General features: G+C 39.2%; 1 protein-coding gene across 2 annotated transcripts in view; it reads right to left on the reverse strand.

Moving 5' to 3' along the window:
* Nucleotides 1–974: 974 nt before the first annotated feature.
* The window catches only part of LOC121732695, a 51,021-nt gene continuing 29,963 nt past the window's right edge, over nucleotides 975–22,032 (reverse strand). For both annotated transcript variants that reach the window (XM_042122646.1, XM_042122647.1), the window contains exons 2-6: nucleotides 7,630–9,285; nucleotides 6,884–7,117; nucleotides 5,420–5,598; nucleotides 4,932–5,035; nucleotides 975–1,785 (exon numbers count right to left, since the gene is read on the reverse strand). In XM_042122646.1, coding sequence (XP_041978580.1) covers nucleotides 1,547–1,785; nucleotides 4,932–5,035; nucleotides 5,420–5,598; nucleotides 6,884–7,117; nucleotides 7,630–9,183 — 2,310 coding nt within the window. In that variant the 5' untranslated portion in view covers nucleotides 9,184–9,285 and the 3' untranslated portion in view covers nucleotides 975–1,546. The remainder of the gene's footprint in view (nucleotides 1,786–4,931; nucleotides 5,036–5,419; nucleotides 5,599–6,883; nucleotides 7,118–7,629; nucleotides 9,286–22,032) is intronic.

Here is a 22,032-nt window from a genome sequence, read left to right on the forward strand (position 1 = left end):
TACCTGCACTTTGTTTCGTTTAGATCAAAATGAATTTAATCGAAGTATAGGTGACAATGTTATAAAATTAAATTCGAAAACAAATATTTCTACATGTCAGTTAAATAATAAAAATAAATTGAGTTCTACAGTTTAATTTTGACCACATTTAAAATATTTTTTAGAATTTAGTAGTTATTTATAGTTAAATGAAACGTTTAAGTATATATTGAAAGTTTTAAGTGTATTTTAAATTGTTATATATGGCTATTAGACTGTTCACTTTCTCACTTACAGCTTAGTAATAAAAAGGTTTACGCAGCGTATAACTATTCAATATCTGCCGTCTTTGTCTCTCGTATGACTTTTTCTATACGCCAGATAGAGACAGGCTGAATTCGTATAGTTATTCGCTGTGTAATTTGTAAATATTTGATTAGTAAGAGGGATTCCGACCTTACTATATCCGTTTCTATATTTGATTTAAATGTAAACAAAAATTATAGGTCGTCCAAATATAATGTGTCATTTACAAGTACAATAATTAAATTAGTAGCATTATAGTAACCTTTGTTTACATTTTATATCAACATTGAAAGGAGTACCGAACATTAGAAAGAATTAGACACAAAATGTTCTCATCACTTCCGTTTCTTAGATATAGAATATCATAATGTCTTACTCTATCATATTATGCACCATTACTTTTTATAAAAAAGCAATTCTAGCAACTTTTTATAATACTGAGTAGAAATGGCACCAAACGTGCTTTAGAATATTATGAAGTTTTACACCTAATCTTTTCATATCAAGTTTAATTGTGACAATACATGACAAGACAAAAACTTAATTTTTAATGGTAAAGTAAATTTGTCACGTATTTTAAGCTTGGTATTTAAATTGTATTTAGGGTATTTTTTTAAATAGGCCGTACAAAATGATTTTTTTTACATTAACAATGATTTAACTACAAAAAACTTTTCAAATCGCGTATTTATATACGTACAAATCGCGTATTAAAAAATGTTCATAATTTTTTCGTGATCCTTAAACATTATAATTGAATACTACTTTAGGAGATAAGTTATGAATACACTAACACTCTATATTTGAACTTTTCATTGATAACAACTTGATACTAGAAATCGTACAAAACAGGCGTTATTGGATTATCCGAAAAAATTTTATTATAACGTCAAAGTTTACTCGAAAATCGCTTAGTACTATGGTACTTACGCGCATATACGTAGTTTACGTATACAGTCGTTGCGGTCAAGTAAAGAACGAATTTGCGATCACTGACTTAATGTCTTGGGACTGCATTATCAACAGAGTTGTCGCTCGCACGCGCACATACTCACGTTAATTTATGTTATATCTGCAGTCATTGCGGTCAATTGAAAATACGATTCAATACGATCATCGGCTTAAAATCCTTCACCTGTTAAGTTTTGACATAAACCGCTTGACCGTTAAAAACTCTTTTAAATAGTTTAAGTCTGCAGGCGTTGCGATCAATTTGAAAAGAACGTACACTGCGTCCGGTTGCAATTTTCCTACTTATTTACTAGAATATAACCTTCCCGTTCTGCTTGATGTCGCCATTTAGTTTAATGCTCTCCGGCACTTCTTTCGCTCCTTCTGTCTTCGCTTCTTGCGCTGCTTCTTCTATTCTACTGCGTTCTTTTCTCCTCTGGACGAGGCGGTGCGCCGGCAGCACGATGAGCACCAGCCCCGAGATGGCGATGAACACTCCGGCGAGGTAGAAGGCCAGGTCGTAGGAGTTTGTCATGTCGGTCACCCAGCCTGAAATTATTAAGATGGAACGTTAGTTATTTAAACTAGATGACATCCGCAACACCGTTGCGCCAAAATTAGATTATCGCGCGGGAACCCCGTATATTTTACAAAAACAGTTTCTTTCCTTTCCCGGAACTGAAAGTAACTCCATACCCAGCAAAATCGGTACAGCGGTTTGGGCGTGAAGAAGTAACAGACAGACAGACTTTCGCATTTGTAATAATATTAGTACGGAAGTATGGATATTAAACAAATAACTTTTTTTAATTGCTGATAAATCAAAACTGTCCCACTTTTTAGTCTACTACCGGTTCGGAATTAGCCCAGCGTAAAGAAAATAATCTGAGTATATAAAGTTTAATGAGTCTTCAATAGATGGCGCTGAGAGACCTAGTTTAAACTTTTAAAACTATAAATAAATATAGCTGATGTAGATTAATATTTTCCTATTCGTTTAATAATATTTCATACTAGCTGTTGCCCGCGACTTCGTCCGCGTGGACTTCAGTTTATAGCGCGCGATGTCAACAAAATTGGTGTCAAAAGCTTTTATTAAAAAAACCCTGGTACCCCTTAAATCAAAACAGCTGTGCAGTGTGCACATAATATTTCAAATTTTATGCAAAATTTTAAAGCTTATTTAGCCCCCCAATAACACAACTTTACCCATAAACTATTTATCATTGATAGGTTTAAGGTTACGTCACTGTATATAATATAGAGTACTGAGTTATTAAATAACGTAAAAAAGAAATAACAATTGAAAAAAAAATGAAACTTTAATATATGATGATACCACCTCTTATAGAAAGATGTTGGGCAAGCGTTAGCGCGATGTAAGAGACGCACGGCGCCATCTAGTATGAATTTTTGGAACTAACTTAATTTGAACAAATTTTCGTATTTTCACCCCCTTACAACCTTTTTTTCCAGTAAAAAAGTAGCCTATGTCCTTTCTCAGGCTTTGGACTATCTGTATACAAAAAATCATTACAATCGGTTAGGTAGTTTTGGCGTGAAAGCGAGACAGACAGACAGACAGACAGAGATACTTTCGCATTTATAATATTAGTATAGACTATTATGCAGTCAAAATAAATGTAAAAAATATACACGTTCGTAAAAAACAGCAGCTAGCTAGTAGTTTATAACAAATAACTTTTACTACTACAAGCACTATGTACAACTGCGCGCGTATGCTTGTAGTAATAGAATTTACACAAAATGAAATTTACACTTCGTAAGCTTCCCATGTAGTAGTTAAATCGGATGTGGCTTCTGGGTATGTTAGTATCTTTATACGAAAACTAGATTTCCCGCGCGGCTTCGCCCGCGTAAATTACAAATTTTACAGAATCCGTAGGTACATTTTCCCATAAAAAATATTTCCCCCGTTTTTCCCACATTTTCCTGAGTTTCTTCTGTCGTATTAGTCTTAGAGTAATAATATAATATAACCTTCTCGATAAATGATGAGTCTTACTCGATAAATGATCTATCTAACACTGAGATAAGTTTTTAAATCGGACCTGTAGTTTCTGAGATTGACGCGTTCAAGCAAACATACTCTTCAGGTTTATAATATTAGGTAGATATAGATTTTTTTTAATTATCGCTTGACAAACTCGAGTCTCGATCTAAAAGACTATGAAATAGTATAATATGGTAGTGATGATGATGATGATGATGATGAAGAATGTAATTTGCATAGTAGCATATGCTTTCTGTTCTTAAAACAACACCGAAACTCCCAAACTTGTATCTATAAAGAATCAGGAATTCTCTCAGCACCTTCCGAACCACGGTATACCAGGTATATCTCGGTGCAAAATCTTACTTGTTGGTAGCATATGCTTAGAATACTTCTCACGAAACCGAAGTCACCATATGTTTCCATAGGGAAACATATGGTTATACTTATACATATGGTTATACATATAGGATACACACACAAAACTTATAGAAGTTTTGAGGAGTTCCCTCGATTACTTATGGATCCTTCATCAGATCACCACTTTTCTGAATATAATACCAAATTGGGATGATACCCTATATACCAAAAGAAAAATTTTGAAAATCGGTTAACAAACGGCGGAGTAATCGTTGAATATAAGAAAACGAACATAACACCTCCCCCATTTTGAAAGTCGGTTAAAATTGTAGCCTATGTGTTATTTATTTAATATTTTAATCAGCACATGAATTGAATAACAAAATTTTTTTCAAATTAATCGTAGCACCATCTGTCAGGACAAACTAAAATTGAAATAAAATAATATTGAATGCGATGATAGCGCCGTCCGCCGGATCTAATGTAAAACATTCCAAAATCAACAACTCCTTATAAATAAGAAATTAATTGAAAAAACATTTTCCAGTAGACCAAACTGTAAATCTAAACCATTCTCGAATCTCCACGAACACACACAAAAAATTTCATCAAAATTGGTCCAGTCGTTTAGGAGGAGTTCAGTCACATACACACGCACACAAGAAATATATATATTAAGATGTATATTTTTACTATGTGCCTATATTAAACTTTATTTACATTTAATTAAAATCGATTCAAACAAAGTGTAATAATTTAGCTTTTTTTCTTATCACTGCCATAATTGAAAATTTCAATTTTCTAGGTCGTTGCGCTCACGATGAACTGCGAGTTGACGACTTCAATTTGGGTCGTTACGTTTTATGGGCGGACTGTTAAAAAGTGTTTGTTTGGAAAGTGTAAAAAAGGGCTCCGCTATGTCGTTATTTTTTTTTTCAATTATAAAACTTTTTATGACAAAATACTATCATTCAAACGAATTTCACCTACCTGCGATCGAAGGATTAATGTCTAAATAAGAAAACTGCTATATTATAATGCGTAGTGTCCTTTGCTAAGGGTGCTTGTAATATTATCCTTATCCTTATCGCTTGCAAATAAATTCCATGTAGTGTAGTAAAAGCGTAATTTTTAACAATTTGTATTTACAGACTCTCTTTTACCGTATCTTCTTTTGGGTCTGTATTTAAAAGACAAGGAATTCTCGCACATACAACCGTAAACGCGAAAGAGACAACACACTGCCACTCATATTTCACCACCCTCTATATATATCTCCCTCTAACACACACAATACACAATACGTGCAAAAGAGACTCACCAGCTAGCGGCGGACCAATGAGGTTGGCGAGGCCCTGTATTAGCAGCAGCAAGCCATACGCGTTAGTGAACTTCTCCAGGGTTATCTGCTCCACCAGGATTATGCTGGAATGAGAAATTGACAGTTTTAAACATAGACGTATTATAGATACGGTATTATGAGACAAAAAGTCGGGTGAATTTAATAGATTGAGGATTGTTAGCAACCAAGATGAGACGATTCGTTCGCGTTGATGGTAAGTCAACAGTTTTTCCTGTTTTTCTTTCTTTTTTTCAGTATGATTATTTTCTTGGTTGACAAAAAAAAATCGTACAGAACTTGAGATTTTATCCTGCATGATGTTTTTGCTGTAAAAATTACATTTACAGTTTACATTTTAAGTTTTGATATCTATGGTTTTAAAATTGGTGGGGGTGGTTCTAATAATAAAGATATTGATGATGATTATGCTAAAGATGAAGACGACGATAATGATACAGATAACGCACCTGGTGAGCGAGTAGTTGGCGGCGATGAAGGCGCCGAAGCTGCCGGCGGCGGCGCCGAGGGTGAGGTACGTAGAGAGCAACGGCATGAGCAGTGTCACGATGCCGCACATCACCATGCAGCCCGCGTACACCACGCTCGGGCTCACGCACTCCCAATCGCCCACCCAGCCGAGGAATATCTGGAACATCCCGTCGAATCCTTTGTAGATATTGGGATAGATGATAGATGACAAAAAGCCCAGGTCAGATGGATTACACTAGGAGAACATAATGCAAAGAAGATGCATCTCAATAACGCAAGAATTGGTAAGTTCTTAATACAAAGTTATTACCCAGATTTGGAACATTTGGTCCGATGGGTTACACTAGGGAGAACATAATGCAAGAAGATGCATCTTAATAACGCATTGGTTTGTTCTTAATACAAAGTTAGACTTTGGCTACATGAACTAGAAAAACAATGGTACAGACAAGAACATTACTAAATGGAGCAAGTTAAATTTAGGCTAAGGTTTTATAAATTTAAAAGACCTGAAATGACGTCAAAGATAGATAGATATCTTTAGCTTCAAGTAGAACAAGTGGTAATGCAAGCGAAATGATCGATTTATTAGCTGTAGAACTTTTTCTTTCTTTCAAATCGTATCTAAACGTATTGACGTAAGTCTCTAAGCTCGAGGCGACCCACGTGGTGCATGATAACCCACCACACCACCACGTGGACTTACATAAGTCTACTTATCATTTGAAAGGTCACTGATAAGGATAACATTGTTTCTTATGTATATTTATTCACAAGAATACATGGTAATTAAACACGAGGCCATCATAAAGACGAAATAGAGAAGCACATAGACAAAGATGGTCGATATCAAAATATTCAGAGAAACGATCTTACAAAAAATCATCTGTTTTGCTCGAACGCGAATATTGTACTCTTGTTGCTCTTGCTTACCCTTTTAGATCTTAAACTATATTAATATAGTTTAAGATGTAAAAGGGTTACTTATGTAAAGATTGAATATTCTGATTCGCAGAGAGATATCATTTTATTTTCCTCGTTCACTTACAATTTTAAGATACCATCTGAGATTAAAATGTATAGATAAGAAAAGTTATGAGTCTTATGACACACTTAATAGCTCTTTTCCTCTTGATAACATAGCTATCTTATGAGAAGTGGACAGTGGTATATGATCTTAGGATTTTAATGCGATAAATAAATGTCAAAGCTCTTATAATAAAGAACGTCCCGCAGTAAAAAATTATGACTCTCCAATATTGGGTCACGATCCGTCCATGATTGCGAAGATGTCTATAGCATGCGCTATTGACGTCGTTCATGAGCAATTATAGACGAATATGACTCACTTTCATAATCATTAGTTTAGGTCCATCATGGCCAAAAGTGGGATAAATACATTAAAACATTTTAAATACACAACTGTTTCCAAATTCACTCACCTCTCCAAACATATTAAGTATCCCAATGATGGAGATAAGCATGGACGACTGGGACTCGTTAAAGCCCATCAGCTGCCCGCTGTCAGAGATATACACGTACGGCACGTCGTACCACATGTACAGGAGGAAGTTGGACAGCGCGAACACCAGGAACGCAGAGTTCCTGAAGTGGGAGAAGTCCAGCACATCCACTATCAAGTCCCACAAGTCCCACAGACCCGCGTACCACTGCACCTGTAATGTTTGAGAGTGTCCGTTACATAAGCTGATGGGTGATGTTTAATTGCGTTGAAAGTCTCGAGACACCTTCGGATACTCTTAAGATTGTAGGTCCAAGGGTATTCTGTGTTTGGTTACCAATACGTCTTATTGATTCTGACATAGTGATAGCAATTTGCAACTTCTGTTGACCTAATGATTAATGCCTGTTATAAGATACGCTGATAATTATTATGAGACATAAAACAGTATATTTCGGCGATATCGAGTCATGGTTTCCAAGACGCCAAAATAGAAGCATTTTCAATTTGATAAATTACATAGCTAAGAATAGGAATAGTTTTGCAACTTTGTCTATAGTCTAGACTCTAGGTAATAATATGTAATAGATAACATCTACTTGAAATAGATATCTGTTTGGACGCAAACCAATAATTGCTTTATGAGACTTTGTACATACAAATTGCCATTTTCAATGCTAGCCAAGTTTACTGAGATCAGTAATAAAATCTAGTTTGAATCCTCACCTTCTCTTTAGCAATAGTGGTCATGGAATTTCTGAAGATGTTCGGACACGACGAGGCGCGAAGTCTGTACCGGTTGATGTTGAGCATAGCGCCCCTGTATGTTAGCGAGTGTCTGTGTATTCTCAAGTCCTTGAAGAACGCCGGCGGCTTCTTCGTGGATCCCGCTTGCTGCCGCCTCAGCCAGAGAGATAGAGCTGCCTTTTCGTGTAGAGGCGGCGCCGGGGCACTGCTCTCCGGGGCGCTGCTCTCCGGGGCGTTCGGGGCCTGACTCGACGTTGTGGGCGACATCGTCCCCGGAGACATCGCATTCGGGGACATCAGCGCCTTAGGCGGCGACATCTCGTGGAGTCGACCGCTATCGCTAAAACTTCTGGAGGGCAACATCACTCCAGGATAATTCTGAGCTAGCATCGCATACGCGCGTCCCTTATTCGACATCAATTCGAAAACTTCTAGCGATACCCCCTCCCCTCCGGTCATAAACGTGGGGAGATCTACTAAGGAACTAAATTGCGGAACTACTCTCGAAGTTACCGCCTCTATATCTACGCTATCGACTACTTTCGTCGACCCGGCTGCGCTACTTTTACTATCGGAGAAGCTATCGGCCGACGACCCGAAACGCTTATTTCTTTTTCTCTCTCGTCGTCTCTTTCTCTCCTTGGCTCTTTCCTCGTTCATCGTCGCCGTCCACGGCAGGTCTCTGAACAGGAGGCCGCACACCGCCATGTTCAGGAAGAACCCGGCAAGAATCAGCGTCGTTCCCCGCCACCCGTACTCGTCGAGCAGAACGTACGTCAACGGCGCGAATATGAACGTTCCGATTCCGCTCCCGCACACGGATATACCCGTCGCGAGGGATCGCTTCTTTTCGAAGTAGTACGCCACTATGACGACGGCGGCGACGTAGCACAGACTCAATCCGAAGCCGGCCATAACGCCGAACGTCAGAAACAACGTCTCCATATTATCGACGAAAGCCGAGATCACGAATCCGATGGCGGCCAGCACGGACCCCAGGATCGTCATTCGCCGGCACCCGTATCTGTCGGTGAGGAAGCTGGCGATCGGCCCCGAGAGGAGAGGCATCGCCATGAAGAACCCGGCGATCCAGGCGGTCTTGCCCTTGCCCTCGCCGAAGTACTCCAGGAAGTGGGGGAAGAAGACGCCGAAGCTGAAGGTGATGCCGTCGGCGATGAGGTTGACCATGAAGGAGGCGAACACGACGACCCAGCCCCAGCCGCCATCGGGCGGGCGGGCCTCGGCGATGGACACGTCCTCGTCGTCCGAGCTGGAGCTAGAGCTCGAGCTGGACACGGCGGCGGGGGGCGACTGCGCGTCGAACTGCACGTGTAGGCGGCCATTGCGGCGCGGCACGTCGGCGTCGAGCAGCGGCTCGCTCTCCGGTATCGAGGGAAGCGCGCGCGGCACGGACCGCGAAGTCTCTGGGTCTAGGGACTCCGCGGCCGGGGTCTCGATGGCTCCGCCGGGTCCTCCTTGGAACGGCCGACGGTTCGTGCCGTCCGACGGCGGCGAGAGGCGCGCGCGGTCCATTCCGGCAGGGCGCGGCGAAACTGCGCGCGCAGCGGGTGCAGCGCGGGATCACCAGGCCGCCGGGCTTCCATGCGGACACCGCACCACCGTCGTGACCTCATGCTGCAACAACGGAAACACACGGTCAAAACTACTTACTAATCTTTATTAATAGTTTATTTGTTAGTATTTAAAAGAAAGATAAAAGCAGCGCAAAATTCTCCTATCTTCAATATCCGATGTATTTGTCTTCCATGTGAATTTTCCAATGTGGCAGACAAAAACAAGCAGACAAAGGGTTTGTTTGGAAAACACGACCGGTCAAAATTAGTATACTCTTCTATAGTCTATAATTCTATACTATTGAGTTATAATAAAAAAATCAAACATATAATAATTGGACATGCAACACATCTTTTATCAGAGACCAAGGTCTATAACACATTTTACATTACAAACACTGGTAATAAGGAACTTGGGACGAATTTATATCAGTCCCTTGACATTCAATTTTCAGAGACCTGCGTTTGTTAACATTGAGCTTATCTAAGTGGTTCACTCAGCAATCAGCATACTGATTGTCATACAATGCCAACACAACACTGTAATATAGTGTAGGTGCTCACTGCTCAGTGGTTGTTATGTGACAAACATTTACCTAATATTTTAACCCTACCTTTATATTTACTGCCCATATTAAAACATATTTACACAACGATTAGCGAACTGACTGTCAGACTGCTATATTATAAGACAGTGTTTTTCAACCTTTTTCATGTCGCGACCGCCCCTAGTATAAAAAAATATTTCGCGGTCCCTCAACTTTGCTTTTTTTCATGCATGTATGTTAAATGTTAATGAATAAATTTTACTTTTGTTAAAATTCTCCTACTTTATATTAGTTTTTTCGACTAAAATAGTTCTATCGACCTCTGGCGACCCCCTTGCAGTTGCTTCGCGATCCCCCAGGGGGTCGCGTTCCACAGGTTGAAAATCCCTGTTATAACAATATCCCAAGACGGACAAAAAACATCGGCGTTTAAATCTGGTCTGGCACTCATACAACAGTTTTTTTTCTTCAAGCATTAACAATAATCTGCTGATCTGGCTAGTGTCTTATGCCATAAAAATATGGCGCCACTATGGTGACCCTTGCCTAACCTTAACCTTATATTAAAACCTTTATTAGCTTATGGCGGAACGTGTGTTATAGCACGACAAAATTACATAACCGTGTCCTTTAATTAGTGTGATAAATAGTCTAGACTTAATTAAGTACATTACATGGATATTCACCGCACATGCTCATCACATTATACGTACAATCTAGATTTAGATTAAATAGATGTTTTGAGTTACTCCGACATAGTACAAAATATATTCGAGTACTTTAAGTTTGAGTTACTAGTCAGGTAATGAAGTAATATCGCTGTATATTGTCAACCATTTTAAGGATTATTTGAAGTAGCCACCCAAAAACTATGAACTAAATCGACCGCTTTCAATTTCTCCTTCGTGGTGCAAAAATTGATTTGATTATTGTTCCATAATAATCTCTCAGTAGTCAGTATGTTACAAATTGGTCCTTGGTTTTCAATTCCGGCTTAGTAACAGCTTGTATAGCTAATCAATAACGATATTAGTCACATCAATAGATGATTAATGAATACGTTCACATGATAATGATGATAATAACTTTGTGATGAGCCAATTTAGGCAATTCAATGTTTGACGCAGGAGAGCCATGCTTCGGCACGAATGGGCCGGCTCGACCGGATAAATACCACGGACTCACAGAAAACCGGCGTGAAACAGCGCTTGCGCTGTGTTTCGTGTGAGTGAGTTTACCGGAGGTCCAATCCCCTACCCTTTTCCCTTCCCTACCCTCCCCTATTCCCTTCCCTACCCTCATCTATTACCCTATTCCCTCTTAAAATGTCGGCAACGCACCTACAGCTCTTCTGATGCTGCCAGTGTCCATGGGCGACGGAAGTTGCTTTCCATCAGGTGACCCGTTTGCTCGTTTGCCCCCTATTTCATTAAAAAAAAACCCTCAAACTCATCCCAAAATAGGCCATCCCATTACAATTTGTGATTAAATCTTTCAGAACTGCTTATAGAAAAGTGCTAATAAGGTGCTTTCCATTCTACCGTTGTTTATTCGATCTGATAATGCTTATACTTACTTTAATAAGAATACAAGTGGAATAAAAGCGAAAAATATAATCCCCAGACACCGAAAATGTCGGACGATATAGAATACCGTAGCAAGGTAAAAGCGTACCTATTTAGCTGAAATCAAGGTCTCCCGGAGAATTTCACTGCGGGCGTATAACGCGTTCATTTAAAATGGGAACTCCGTAGATTAATATTCTTTGAGCTAGCGCGACTCAAAGTATTATGTGACGCATGGGAATATGTACGAGAGCTAACACTGAAAACTCTTTAAAACGACACTAGATGTTGCCCGCATCGTTGCTCTGAAATTCGTTTGTAGCGCAGTAATCGTACATTTTTCAGCAACTAAAACTATTTCCCGTCTTTCAAGGTACCTACCAAAATCTACATACCAAACACCTATGTTTCAGCCGTTCAAGCGTGAAGAGGTATAACCTAACATTCCTGCATCGCGCTATCGAAGTTTTCTGAACGCGTCGGTATATATGTCGCAGGGAAAAGAAGATATCAGGGATATCCCGAAATCCCTAGGGATATCACGAAATCGCGGTACATACCGAATATTCTTGTTTCTTACGTCTTCTTACTAAACAAATCTAGTGATATGTCATTTCACTAAACTAAATCTAGTGAAATGTCAGAAAAGCGGATACCGCCAAATAAAAATCGAGCTACGCATTTCTCTCGCTCGCTCTAATACCCACACGGGCACTAGTGGGAGTGAAACAAATGCGTCGCTCGAGCTGGCGCGGCTCGTGTGATTTTAGTCGTTAAATTATTATGCCGGCTCTTGATATAGGCGAACGCGTTGGCCAACGCGTCTGCAGACGCGTTGGCCCAATGTGTAGAACGGGCGTTCGTGCGTTGGCCGTAGGTATTTAGACGTTGGCCGACGCGTCTGCGAGCTTGCCGCGCGGGTCGGAAATGCCGGCAAAAGATCAAAGGACATTTGTCGCAAGCTTCGCGCTCCATCCACACATAGGCCGCGCGATCAGTTCGCCCGGAGCGGCGATGAAGAGTGCACGTTTCCTTCTTGTGGCGAATTAACATCTAACTTGACGAAATGGCGAACAATATGAGTATCGAGAAAACATTTAAATTTATACAGACGGACCGCATTTCAACTGCAATCCAACCGCAAATTGCAGTTGAAGTGCAGTTTGAATGCAGTTGACACGACTGCAATAGAACTGCAAACCGCACGCGCAGTCGGATTGCAGTTGACTGCAGTCGTGTGAACTTCATACCGACTGTATCCAAACTGCACTATCCCACCCACCCGCACGCTCCGCTCTCCCGCGCATGGAATCAGTAGCAGTGCAGTTTGGATGCAGTCGGTATGCGGTTCACACGACTGCACGCCAACTGCAACTGAACTGCAATCCGACTGCGCATTTGGTTTGCAGTTCTATTGCAGTCATGTCAACTGCATTCAAACTGCACTTGAACTGCAATTTGCGGTTGGATTGCAGTTGAAATGCGGTCCGTCTGTATAGACCCTATCAGAGTAAAAACTGCCTGTGGAACCAAAAATCATATCAAAAGTTGCAAAAAAAAATTAGGTTATTGGACATTCTATTTTCCTCACGATGTTTTTAGGGTTCCGTACCCAACGGGTAAAAACGGGACCCTATTACTAAGACTTCAACGTCTGTCTGCATTTCTGTCTGTCCGTCTGTCTGTCTGTCCATCTGTCTGTCCGTCTGTCTGTCTCCAGGCTGTATCTCAAGAACCGCTATACTTAGCTAGATTTCTGAAATTTTCACAGATTATGTACCTATATCTGTTGTCGCTATAACAACAAAATATACTAAAAACAAAATAAATTAAATATTTAATAAATAATAAATATATATTATTAATTATTAATCATGATAATTATAATAAGTAATAAGTAATAATTTTTATATATAATAAGTAATAAAAAAAAATTATTTTAATATTATAAAATATGTAAAAGTGAGTTTATTTCTTTGTTTGTTACGTTTTCTCGCCTTTTACTTATTTATTTCGAGAATACCCTTTAAAAACTTTTTCTTGTCCACATTTACAAAGTAATTATAAGCTGTGAATAAATATACAGCTGCAGCTGTTAGCGACTCAACATCCATTTTGAATCCGTCCGCACATTGGCGCGATCCAAAGCATACTGAACGACCTTCCTATGTGTGGATTACTCACAAACGTCGTTGCAAGCGCACTGCCAACGCGTCTGCAGACGCGTTGGCCAACGCGTTCGCCTATATCAAGAGCCGCCATTACGTGTACGTTAAGTTTGAATGCGATTTTCTAAATATCACCTTTTACGACTCTCGAGTTTCAACATTTTTTAATATTTTCCAGACTTACGCGCAAGTTACTTGCATGGTTCGATAGCCTGTTAAATGTATATTATGGGGATATTAATAACTCAATACCGATAATAAGATCCCTTCACGCTGATAATGCCCCATTCGCGTTAAGAGGGCGACTAACGCAAAAAATCGTCCTTCTCTCTTCACACTCACGCCCGTCTTTCATATGCCAGGTGAAAAAGGACGACGCGGATTCATTTAAATAAAAAGAAAATTATTTTTTTCCTAATAACTCGATAAATATGTAACATTTAAAAATCCGCTAGGTCAGTTCCTCGATGATAGAATTTTATACAATGTGTTAAAATATTAACTTAGTTTAATGCACGGTTATGGCAATATATGAAAAATTCGTGAAAATTAGATGCATTTTTGTGATCGAGAAAATTTTAAGATATCGTGTTTTTGCTAGGTCTGATTCTCGGAAATATAATGTAGTATCTAAGTCTACAAAATGAAACAATTCGGGGCTTATTTTCAAGTATAAAAATGAATTATAAAATCGTCAATTTAAGGTTAGTCGCCCCCATAAGATAGTGATAGGATATTAGAGCGAGCGAGAGAAATGCGTAGCTCGATTTTTATTCGGCGGTATCCGCTTTTCTGACATTTCACTAGATTTAGTTTAGTGAAATGACATATCACTAGATTTGTTTAGTAAGAAGACGTAAGAAACAAGAATATTCGGTATCTACCGCGATTTCGTGATATCCCTAGGGATTTCGGGATATCCCTGATATCTTCTTTTCCCTGCGACATATATACGACAGCTGAAATAATCTCGTGGGCTCCGGCCTGACCGAGCATAAATAACTATGGCACAACACTTCGCTCGGTCGGAAGATCTTCCTTTGCGGCCTCCACGCATATCCCACAAGGTAATAGGCGAGCACATATAATTTCTGATCGGAATTTTGAAAACCTGTGAAAATTCATGTTACACCTGCATATGCAACAACTTATAATCACGTATTACTGTCCTTGTAAAAAGAGTATTGTCGAGTTTTCTAACTTTATTAAGGTTTTATGCTCCGTTATCACGCCACAACATTTGAATTGCGGAGAAACTAACCTTGCCAAGCCTTGCCATCATCCGAGCTAATCCGCTTACCATTTCTCATTCGAGGTCTACGGATGGATGGATTAGCTGGTGAGTCTTTTCAATTTTGTATCCTTCATATTTGATTTTAAATTTTAAAATATTTAACCGACTTCCAAAAACGAGGAGGTTATACGTTCGGCTGTGGATATGTTTTTCTTTTTTTTATGTAAGTATGTTTAACGATTACTCCGCCGTTTGTGAACCGTTTTTCAAAATTTTTGTTTTTTTACCCTGGAAGTCGGTTTTAATTTTTTGTTAAAAACAATAATTTAGATTTAAATTCCGCGACTGTACTATTTTAATTCAAGATTAAATTAACGTCGTCGTGGTTCTCTCTCCTGTCGTATACGAGAATCCATCCATACTATTTATATAAATTGCGAATGCTTGTCTGTCTGTTACCTCTTCGTGTCCAAACCACTGTACCGATTTTGCTAAAATTAGGTATGGGGATACCTTTGGTCCGGGTAAAGGACATAGAATAATTTTTATCTCGGAAATATGTACAGTATCATACACGGTACGGTCATCTAGACGTATACACTATTCACTACATATTTTGCTGTTTGATAGTAGGATCGAGGTTCTATTAATATCAAATAGCAGTGTTATTTCCGTTTTATTGGGTAGACAGCAATAATGAATTTATCTTTATCAAAATTCAAATTAAATATTTGCAAAACTATCCGACGTTTTGATGGTACACTACCGTTTTTAATAACATGGTGATAAGTGATAACTGATAAGATACACCGTACTGACACCCGTGTCTCTCGGATGATTCAACACGTGTTTCCTGTTAGTCTGACTCTCATAACGAACATTATCATAATCGATGAACACAGAAACTCCATTCAAATTTACATTATCACACAACAAGTAAATATGTTATTCAGCTGTGTCCTTGAAATGAAATTCACTCAACACGACTTTAGTTGGCACGCCCAATACAGTAGTAATACTGCATTTAGTCCTTTTGTGATATTTATTTCTATGAACCGCTATTCGATAAAACACGAATAAAATGACATTTTCTAAAAATGATTCCTAGCTAGATCGATTTATAGCCCCCGAAACCCCCTATATACTAAATTTGATGAAAATCGTTGGAGCCGATTCCGAGATTCCAATTATATATATAGCTCGTTTAAATATATAAGATATTAAGAAGGATTAAATATATATCTATAAAACATTACGTATGCCTGCACCGATTTAGGTTTTCTGGTACAAAGATGCAGTAGATCTGATGATTGTGATATTACTAAGGCTGTAGCTTACAGTGGCACCAAAGTAACTGCAAAGTAAGGTGAACCTGACAATGTCCACATGACCTCACGGGCCACGGCCGCACTTAGGGCGATTTAAGAGGATGCACCAGGGGCGAGAGAAATTGAAAATAGGTATTTGAAAATGTGTTGCTGTCTCACCAATCTCAAGTCTCCCATCGCAGAGCGCGATAGAGACAACACGACAAAAGTTCTAATAAAAGAACAGAAAATATTCGATTCGTTGTCCGTTGATTCCTTCTCCAAAACTTAACCGATTTAAGTACTTTTTTCATTAAGAATTAAAACAAGGCTTGAGCTGTGTTCCTATGTTTTATTTTTTTTTGTATATTTTAGCCAGTTTTGTTTTCTGGGTGTTTGAACACAGAGGAAAATCTGGCCATTTTTTTGGGTTCTTGGACGTTCTTATCTTTTTTACTAATAAAATTATGAAAAAAAAGAAAACATAGGGACATGCTAATAGTGGCCATAGATATTCAGGAAAAAAATCATAACTCTACCGGCATTATCCAGGGAGGAAACAGGGGACAACGTTTGTATGGAAAAACGACGGTGTGGACTCCTCTTAACAATTACTTAAAGCAGGCAAGGCACGCAAGGGTGTACCTGACAGGCTTGCCTGAACAGGTCAACTGTTCAGGTAAATCGGAGCGTACAAGTTACAGAACTGTGCAGGTTTTACCTGACAGGCGCAACTGCACAGACAAACTTGTCAGGTACACCCGCGTTTATGGCCTGCTTAATTACTGTTTTGACATAAGCTCCTAATATTTTCTGTCGAACTCTTCATAAACTTAAGCAATCATGAATTGTCACCGAGTGCGGCCGTTAGTCACGTCCGCAAAAACAACCTTGTTGTATAAACCCGCAACTATTCATCTCTGACCCCATTATTACCGCTAAAGGCCATAACCCATAAAGACAATTGACCTGCAGCGTGCCGCATCACTTAAACAATACACTGGATCTAGAACACCCCATTCAGGATTAAACGGATTCACCCCCCACCCCGTTTCGCCCCATTTCGCCCCATTTCACCCGCCATTTGGGGCGGAATTGTATCGGCCGTATGAAATTATGTAACGGCTGAGAAAATGGAGCATATTTTAAGCTGCCGGAGCTAGCAATTAGTTTACAGCTGATGTCTAGGATTAATTTCCTTGAGACTTCCTCGATGGAATTTCCAGCTACTCTAGTAATACGAGTATAAATTACTCCACGATGCTTCTTAACAGCCAATCGCCATCACTGACAAGATAAGATTGGCATGAAAACATTCTAATTTCCAATCAACGCACTGGCAAGTAATGAGGACAATATGCCAACCAAGCATTGGCATGAATAGTCATGCCAATGTTCATTTCGCAGGATAATTTCGATTCGATGTAAAATGTTAGGCCCACAATATAAAATTCTTCGAAGACAGGCAATTAGGAAAATAATCATAAAGGAAGTTTAGGGGCGATCTCAGTCAGGAAAAGTAGATAACTGTGTATATTTTTTCCTGTAAATGGAACCTAAAGAAACACTTGTGACTTGTAAAAGGCTGTAAATTAAACGCTTTAACCATGAACTTCTCATATCAAGTTAAGTCAGTGGAAATTTTTGAGACCGCTTGCAGAATGTGGCTCTCAAGAACCATCAGGCAAATACGCCTCGTATCGCGACAAACATCAAAGCGACTAATTAAAACACAAATTAACATCAAACATGGCTATGGACCCTCGACCTCAAACCAAGGTGAAGAGCACCGCAGCGCTGGCGGCATCACCTGCGTATATGGGAATATTTGACGAATGGTAGAAATCTGTAGAGGACATGACACAGATTCTTTGACTACTCGAATTCACTGCATGGACTTCGTCGTCTCTATTCTATACTCTATAGCCCTAATGTTATTACTCTGCTCGCAGAGCTGATGTTTAGACACACTGAAGTCTCTTTTTTACTCCTATACTTCTCTGATCTCCTAGTGTAATCTAACCCGGAACTGCACTGACAGTTACTATATACTAAGTGCTTCTGTTATTCAAGCCTGTAAAAGGCACATTCAAAACAGCCTCAGCCACATTCTTCATCATGTTTAAGACAGACTAATTATAACCAAAGAACCGACGTGGAACGTTCAGGAATCGAAGAGTTCAAAGCAAAATAAATGGCTTTTGTTGAAATAAGCAAAAGCGGTTCCACATTTCACCGAAAGACCTGTAAGCCATTTATCACCCATTTTTACCCATTCACCGTATTTGAACGAAAATATTATGGTTTCTATCTTATGTAAGCAAATACTTAAACTCCAGAAAGAAATTTATTGTGCTTATTAATTTTGTGTTTATTTTCGACTCCACATTGTTGAATACAAACTATAATCATCTCTCCATGTAAGTCCATGACGGGTAACTAAAATCAAATCATATTTATTTTCAACTATGATTGCCACAAGCTTTCTTTCACGCACGAGTTACAGATCATGGGCAACAGAAGACACAGTTGCTTTACACCATGGTCCATCAGAGCCCTATAGGACCACAGGACGCTACACCAAAAAAACCTCCTCTTTTTTAGAAGTCGGTTAAAAATCACATCCACGCCTTTCGTATATTAACGTCAATTTGACAAATCCAGTCGGCGTAATTTACGTAACTCGCGTGAACGTTCGCCAATATCTCACTCGTGATTTCAACGACCTAAAACATTATTTTATTTTAAACATTTACGCAGATTTCTAAAGTTAGGCATTATTCATGCTTATTTAAAACTTGTTCTATAAGTATTTGCCTCCGTAATGAAAGCTTGGAACATTCTTGCAGTGTCTGAAAAATTATTATCGGATTTCCTGAATTCCAATTTTTATAAGGAACGCAACGCCAATATTGTCATTTTTGAAGTTTTGGAATACGGTCAGAACTCAGAGGGCATGCGTCGCGGGCATGCCTCACGTTCGCTGTTGACTGCGTTATAACGCATACCCTTGACGAACAGAAAAAGGCACAGTGTGGACTAAGCTATACAATAATAGCTGTAAATATTAAGTAGAGGTGGTTACTGGTTATGACTTGTGAAACTCAGTCTTGTTGAGTTAGAAGCTTAGCTCATTTTAAATAAATTTTTGACTGTGCAGGTACCTAAATGGCATAACTTGACTCCACTGTCCATGAAAACGTTGTTAAGTTGTTAAGATGATAGAGAATTGAAAGACAATGAATATCATAATATTTCAATGAATATTACAAGGTATTTAGCGCACAAATATTATGTTGAATGCAGAAATCCGCATTGCTCTCTAAGTATTGGCTCATGAGTCATGACAAAGAAATAGATAAAATATGATCTAAAGGATAGTTGCGTAATCATGATAGAAAGCATGGTCCAACGTGAAAAGGGACCTTCATATACTTTCATCACATAACATCCATTGTCCCCATATTTGGTCACCACTCACCCTACTACTATTGATAGTGATAGCATAGTTAATGTGCGTTATGTTGACAGTGGGATGTGATTTATATTGTTCATGATAATTGATAACTGACAGTCGTGATAACTGATAACGTTATCACTTATCAGTGTCTTAACGTTTTATCAATATTTGAGTATATCGCTTAGTTTTGTATCAATTTATGAATTAGAAATCGAAACTGTTGTTAAGCTATCGAAATTTACTGGCTACAGCAAATAAGTGCTGATTGAATGAATGAGTTTTGTCACTTCTGACTGTTGAACGAGAGCCGGCAACAATTTGTGTGGCAACGAATTAGTTACTTGAATTGTTTGTAACTAGAAGCGCTATTTCGCATATAATAATATGTTCTAATAATAATACTTGTCCTAATAGTGGCCATTTGGGATTTGGATATTAACAAAAACTTACATGCAGTCTTAACTCAAATAAGTTAAGACTTAAGACTCTAGCAATGCGGAGCTGACTTCCTCAGGTGTGATCGTATTAAAACAACAACGAATACCTTTAAAAAATTAACACTTTCAGAGCTTCTGGTATAACAACAGTAGGTAACAATTTCTTTTGCTACGCCGCACTTTCCTCAGTGGATTAATTATAACCAGCGCAGCGGTAGTTCCACGAACCGGGATGCGAAGCGTGGTCAACTAGCACTCCCCCCATTTACGGCTCGTCGTCCCCGTGCTTACGTCTCTCCGTGTCCAAGCTTACGTTTCTTCGTTCACCATTGCCCCTTTCCCCTTCCCCGAGCTGTAAGCGAGGCGTCGCCTAGCCGTAGCCGAGTTGACGTGCAAGCGCTACTGATACGCTTTGGTTAAGTGTATACGTTAGGTTGACGCCTGGTTGACGCCTGGCTGACGGCGAGGCGAAAGGCGATACGGCGACGATCCCTTTTCGAGTTGATATGTGTGCTGTGATCTTTAGGCGCTTGCGATTTATATTATGTCAAATCCCCGAATTAGGATTGTTTACGTAAACGACATTCCTGTTTAACTCCTAACGATATGCCCCACGTGGACAGACAGACAGACGGTGTGTTTACGTTCAGTTAATCATGCGACGTTGGACGGCGGCCAGCAGACGAGCGTCATTGTCACCGGGAGTTTTTCCATGAAGTTTGGATTTACAGGTTATATCAGAAAAACGGAAACTCTTACCTAAGCCATTTCTAGAAGACGCAAATAAAAAAAATCGAAAAGGCCAGTTAAACTAACAAAGATGTTTTCTAGTAGACTGACGTCTAAATAAAATCTAAGTATGAACTCCTCTACACTGACATGGTTGCTCGTTAAAATAAGGAGAAGTAGCCAGGCGCCTCCGTGGTCTAGTGGTATAGAGCGCGGCTCTTGACTCGGTCGTGGGTTCGATTCTCGCGTTGAAAACATGTTATTTCCAAGTTTGTTTAGGACAATGCAGGCTGATCACCTGATTGTCTGATGTAAAAGATCTCTCGCCAGTCGTGTCGGTCTTCCGTCCCAGTGGGTTATGAGAGTAAAAGGAATAAAGAGTGCTCTTGTGTACTGCGCACACACTTGGGCACTATAAAATTACTCCTGCGTAGCTGGCCTGGTTTCAATGAAACCGGCCACCGTCGCCGAAACCGGTATGGGAGCTATATTTCTACAGAGAAAAGCCCTGTCAGCTGTCTTTATAACAGCAGGCCTACTATCAACTTTTAAAAGACGACTCAAATTCAGAGCAGTTTAATTTGGGTTCCTAAACAAAATCGCTAACATTCGTACCATCACCTTATTAAAACCGCGCCTCAATTGAAACGTTACGGAGCCGAAAAGAACGAACGAAATCGTTGAAAAAAACACATTTTGTCTCTGATCCGCAATCCCAAGGTCGAAGTGGGAAAGAGACAACGAGAATAATGAATAGGCTGTTTCTCTTGATTCGAATGCCGCGTTCTAAAACTTTGTATCGTTTTCATAATATTGTATACAGTTGGTATTATTTTATAAATTCTAGTTATAAAGTGACACAAATTTTATAATGATATACTTACATATTATAAAAAAAATTATTTTATTTATAGTTCTTGTACCGGACACAAAATTTTATCAAGTTTTTGAACGGGTGTTGTGTGACAATTCGTGACGGGAGCGGGGTTGCCAGGTGTTCGGTATTCTACCGAACGGTTCGGTATTTTTGTATTATAAGTTAATAATTATTATTTTATTTCTTATTATTATAACTCTTTTTTAGGGTTCCATTCCATGGGTACGGACCCAAAGGGTAAAAACGGGAACCTAGGGGTATTACTAAGACTTCATTGTTTGTCCGTCTGTCTGTCTCCAAGCTGTATCTCAAGAACCGCTATTATATAGCTAGACTTCTAAATTTTCACAGATTGTGTATATCTGTTGCCACTACAACAACAAATCCTAAAAACAAAATTAAATTAATTTTTGTTTGTTCGGTATTTATTTGAAAATGACCTGGCAACCCTGGACGTGAGTGTAGCGTAGAATTGGTGGCGGC

Source organism: Aricia agestis, chromosome 12 (genome assembly GCF_905147365.1).
Source record: "Aricia agestis chromosome 12, ilAriAges1.1, whole genome shotgun sequence".
Lineage (NCBI taxonomy): Eukaryota > Metazoa > Arthropoda > Insecta > Lepidoptera > Lycaenidae > Aricia > Aricia agestis.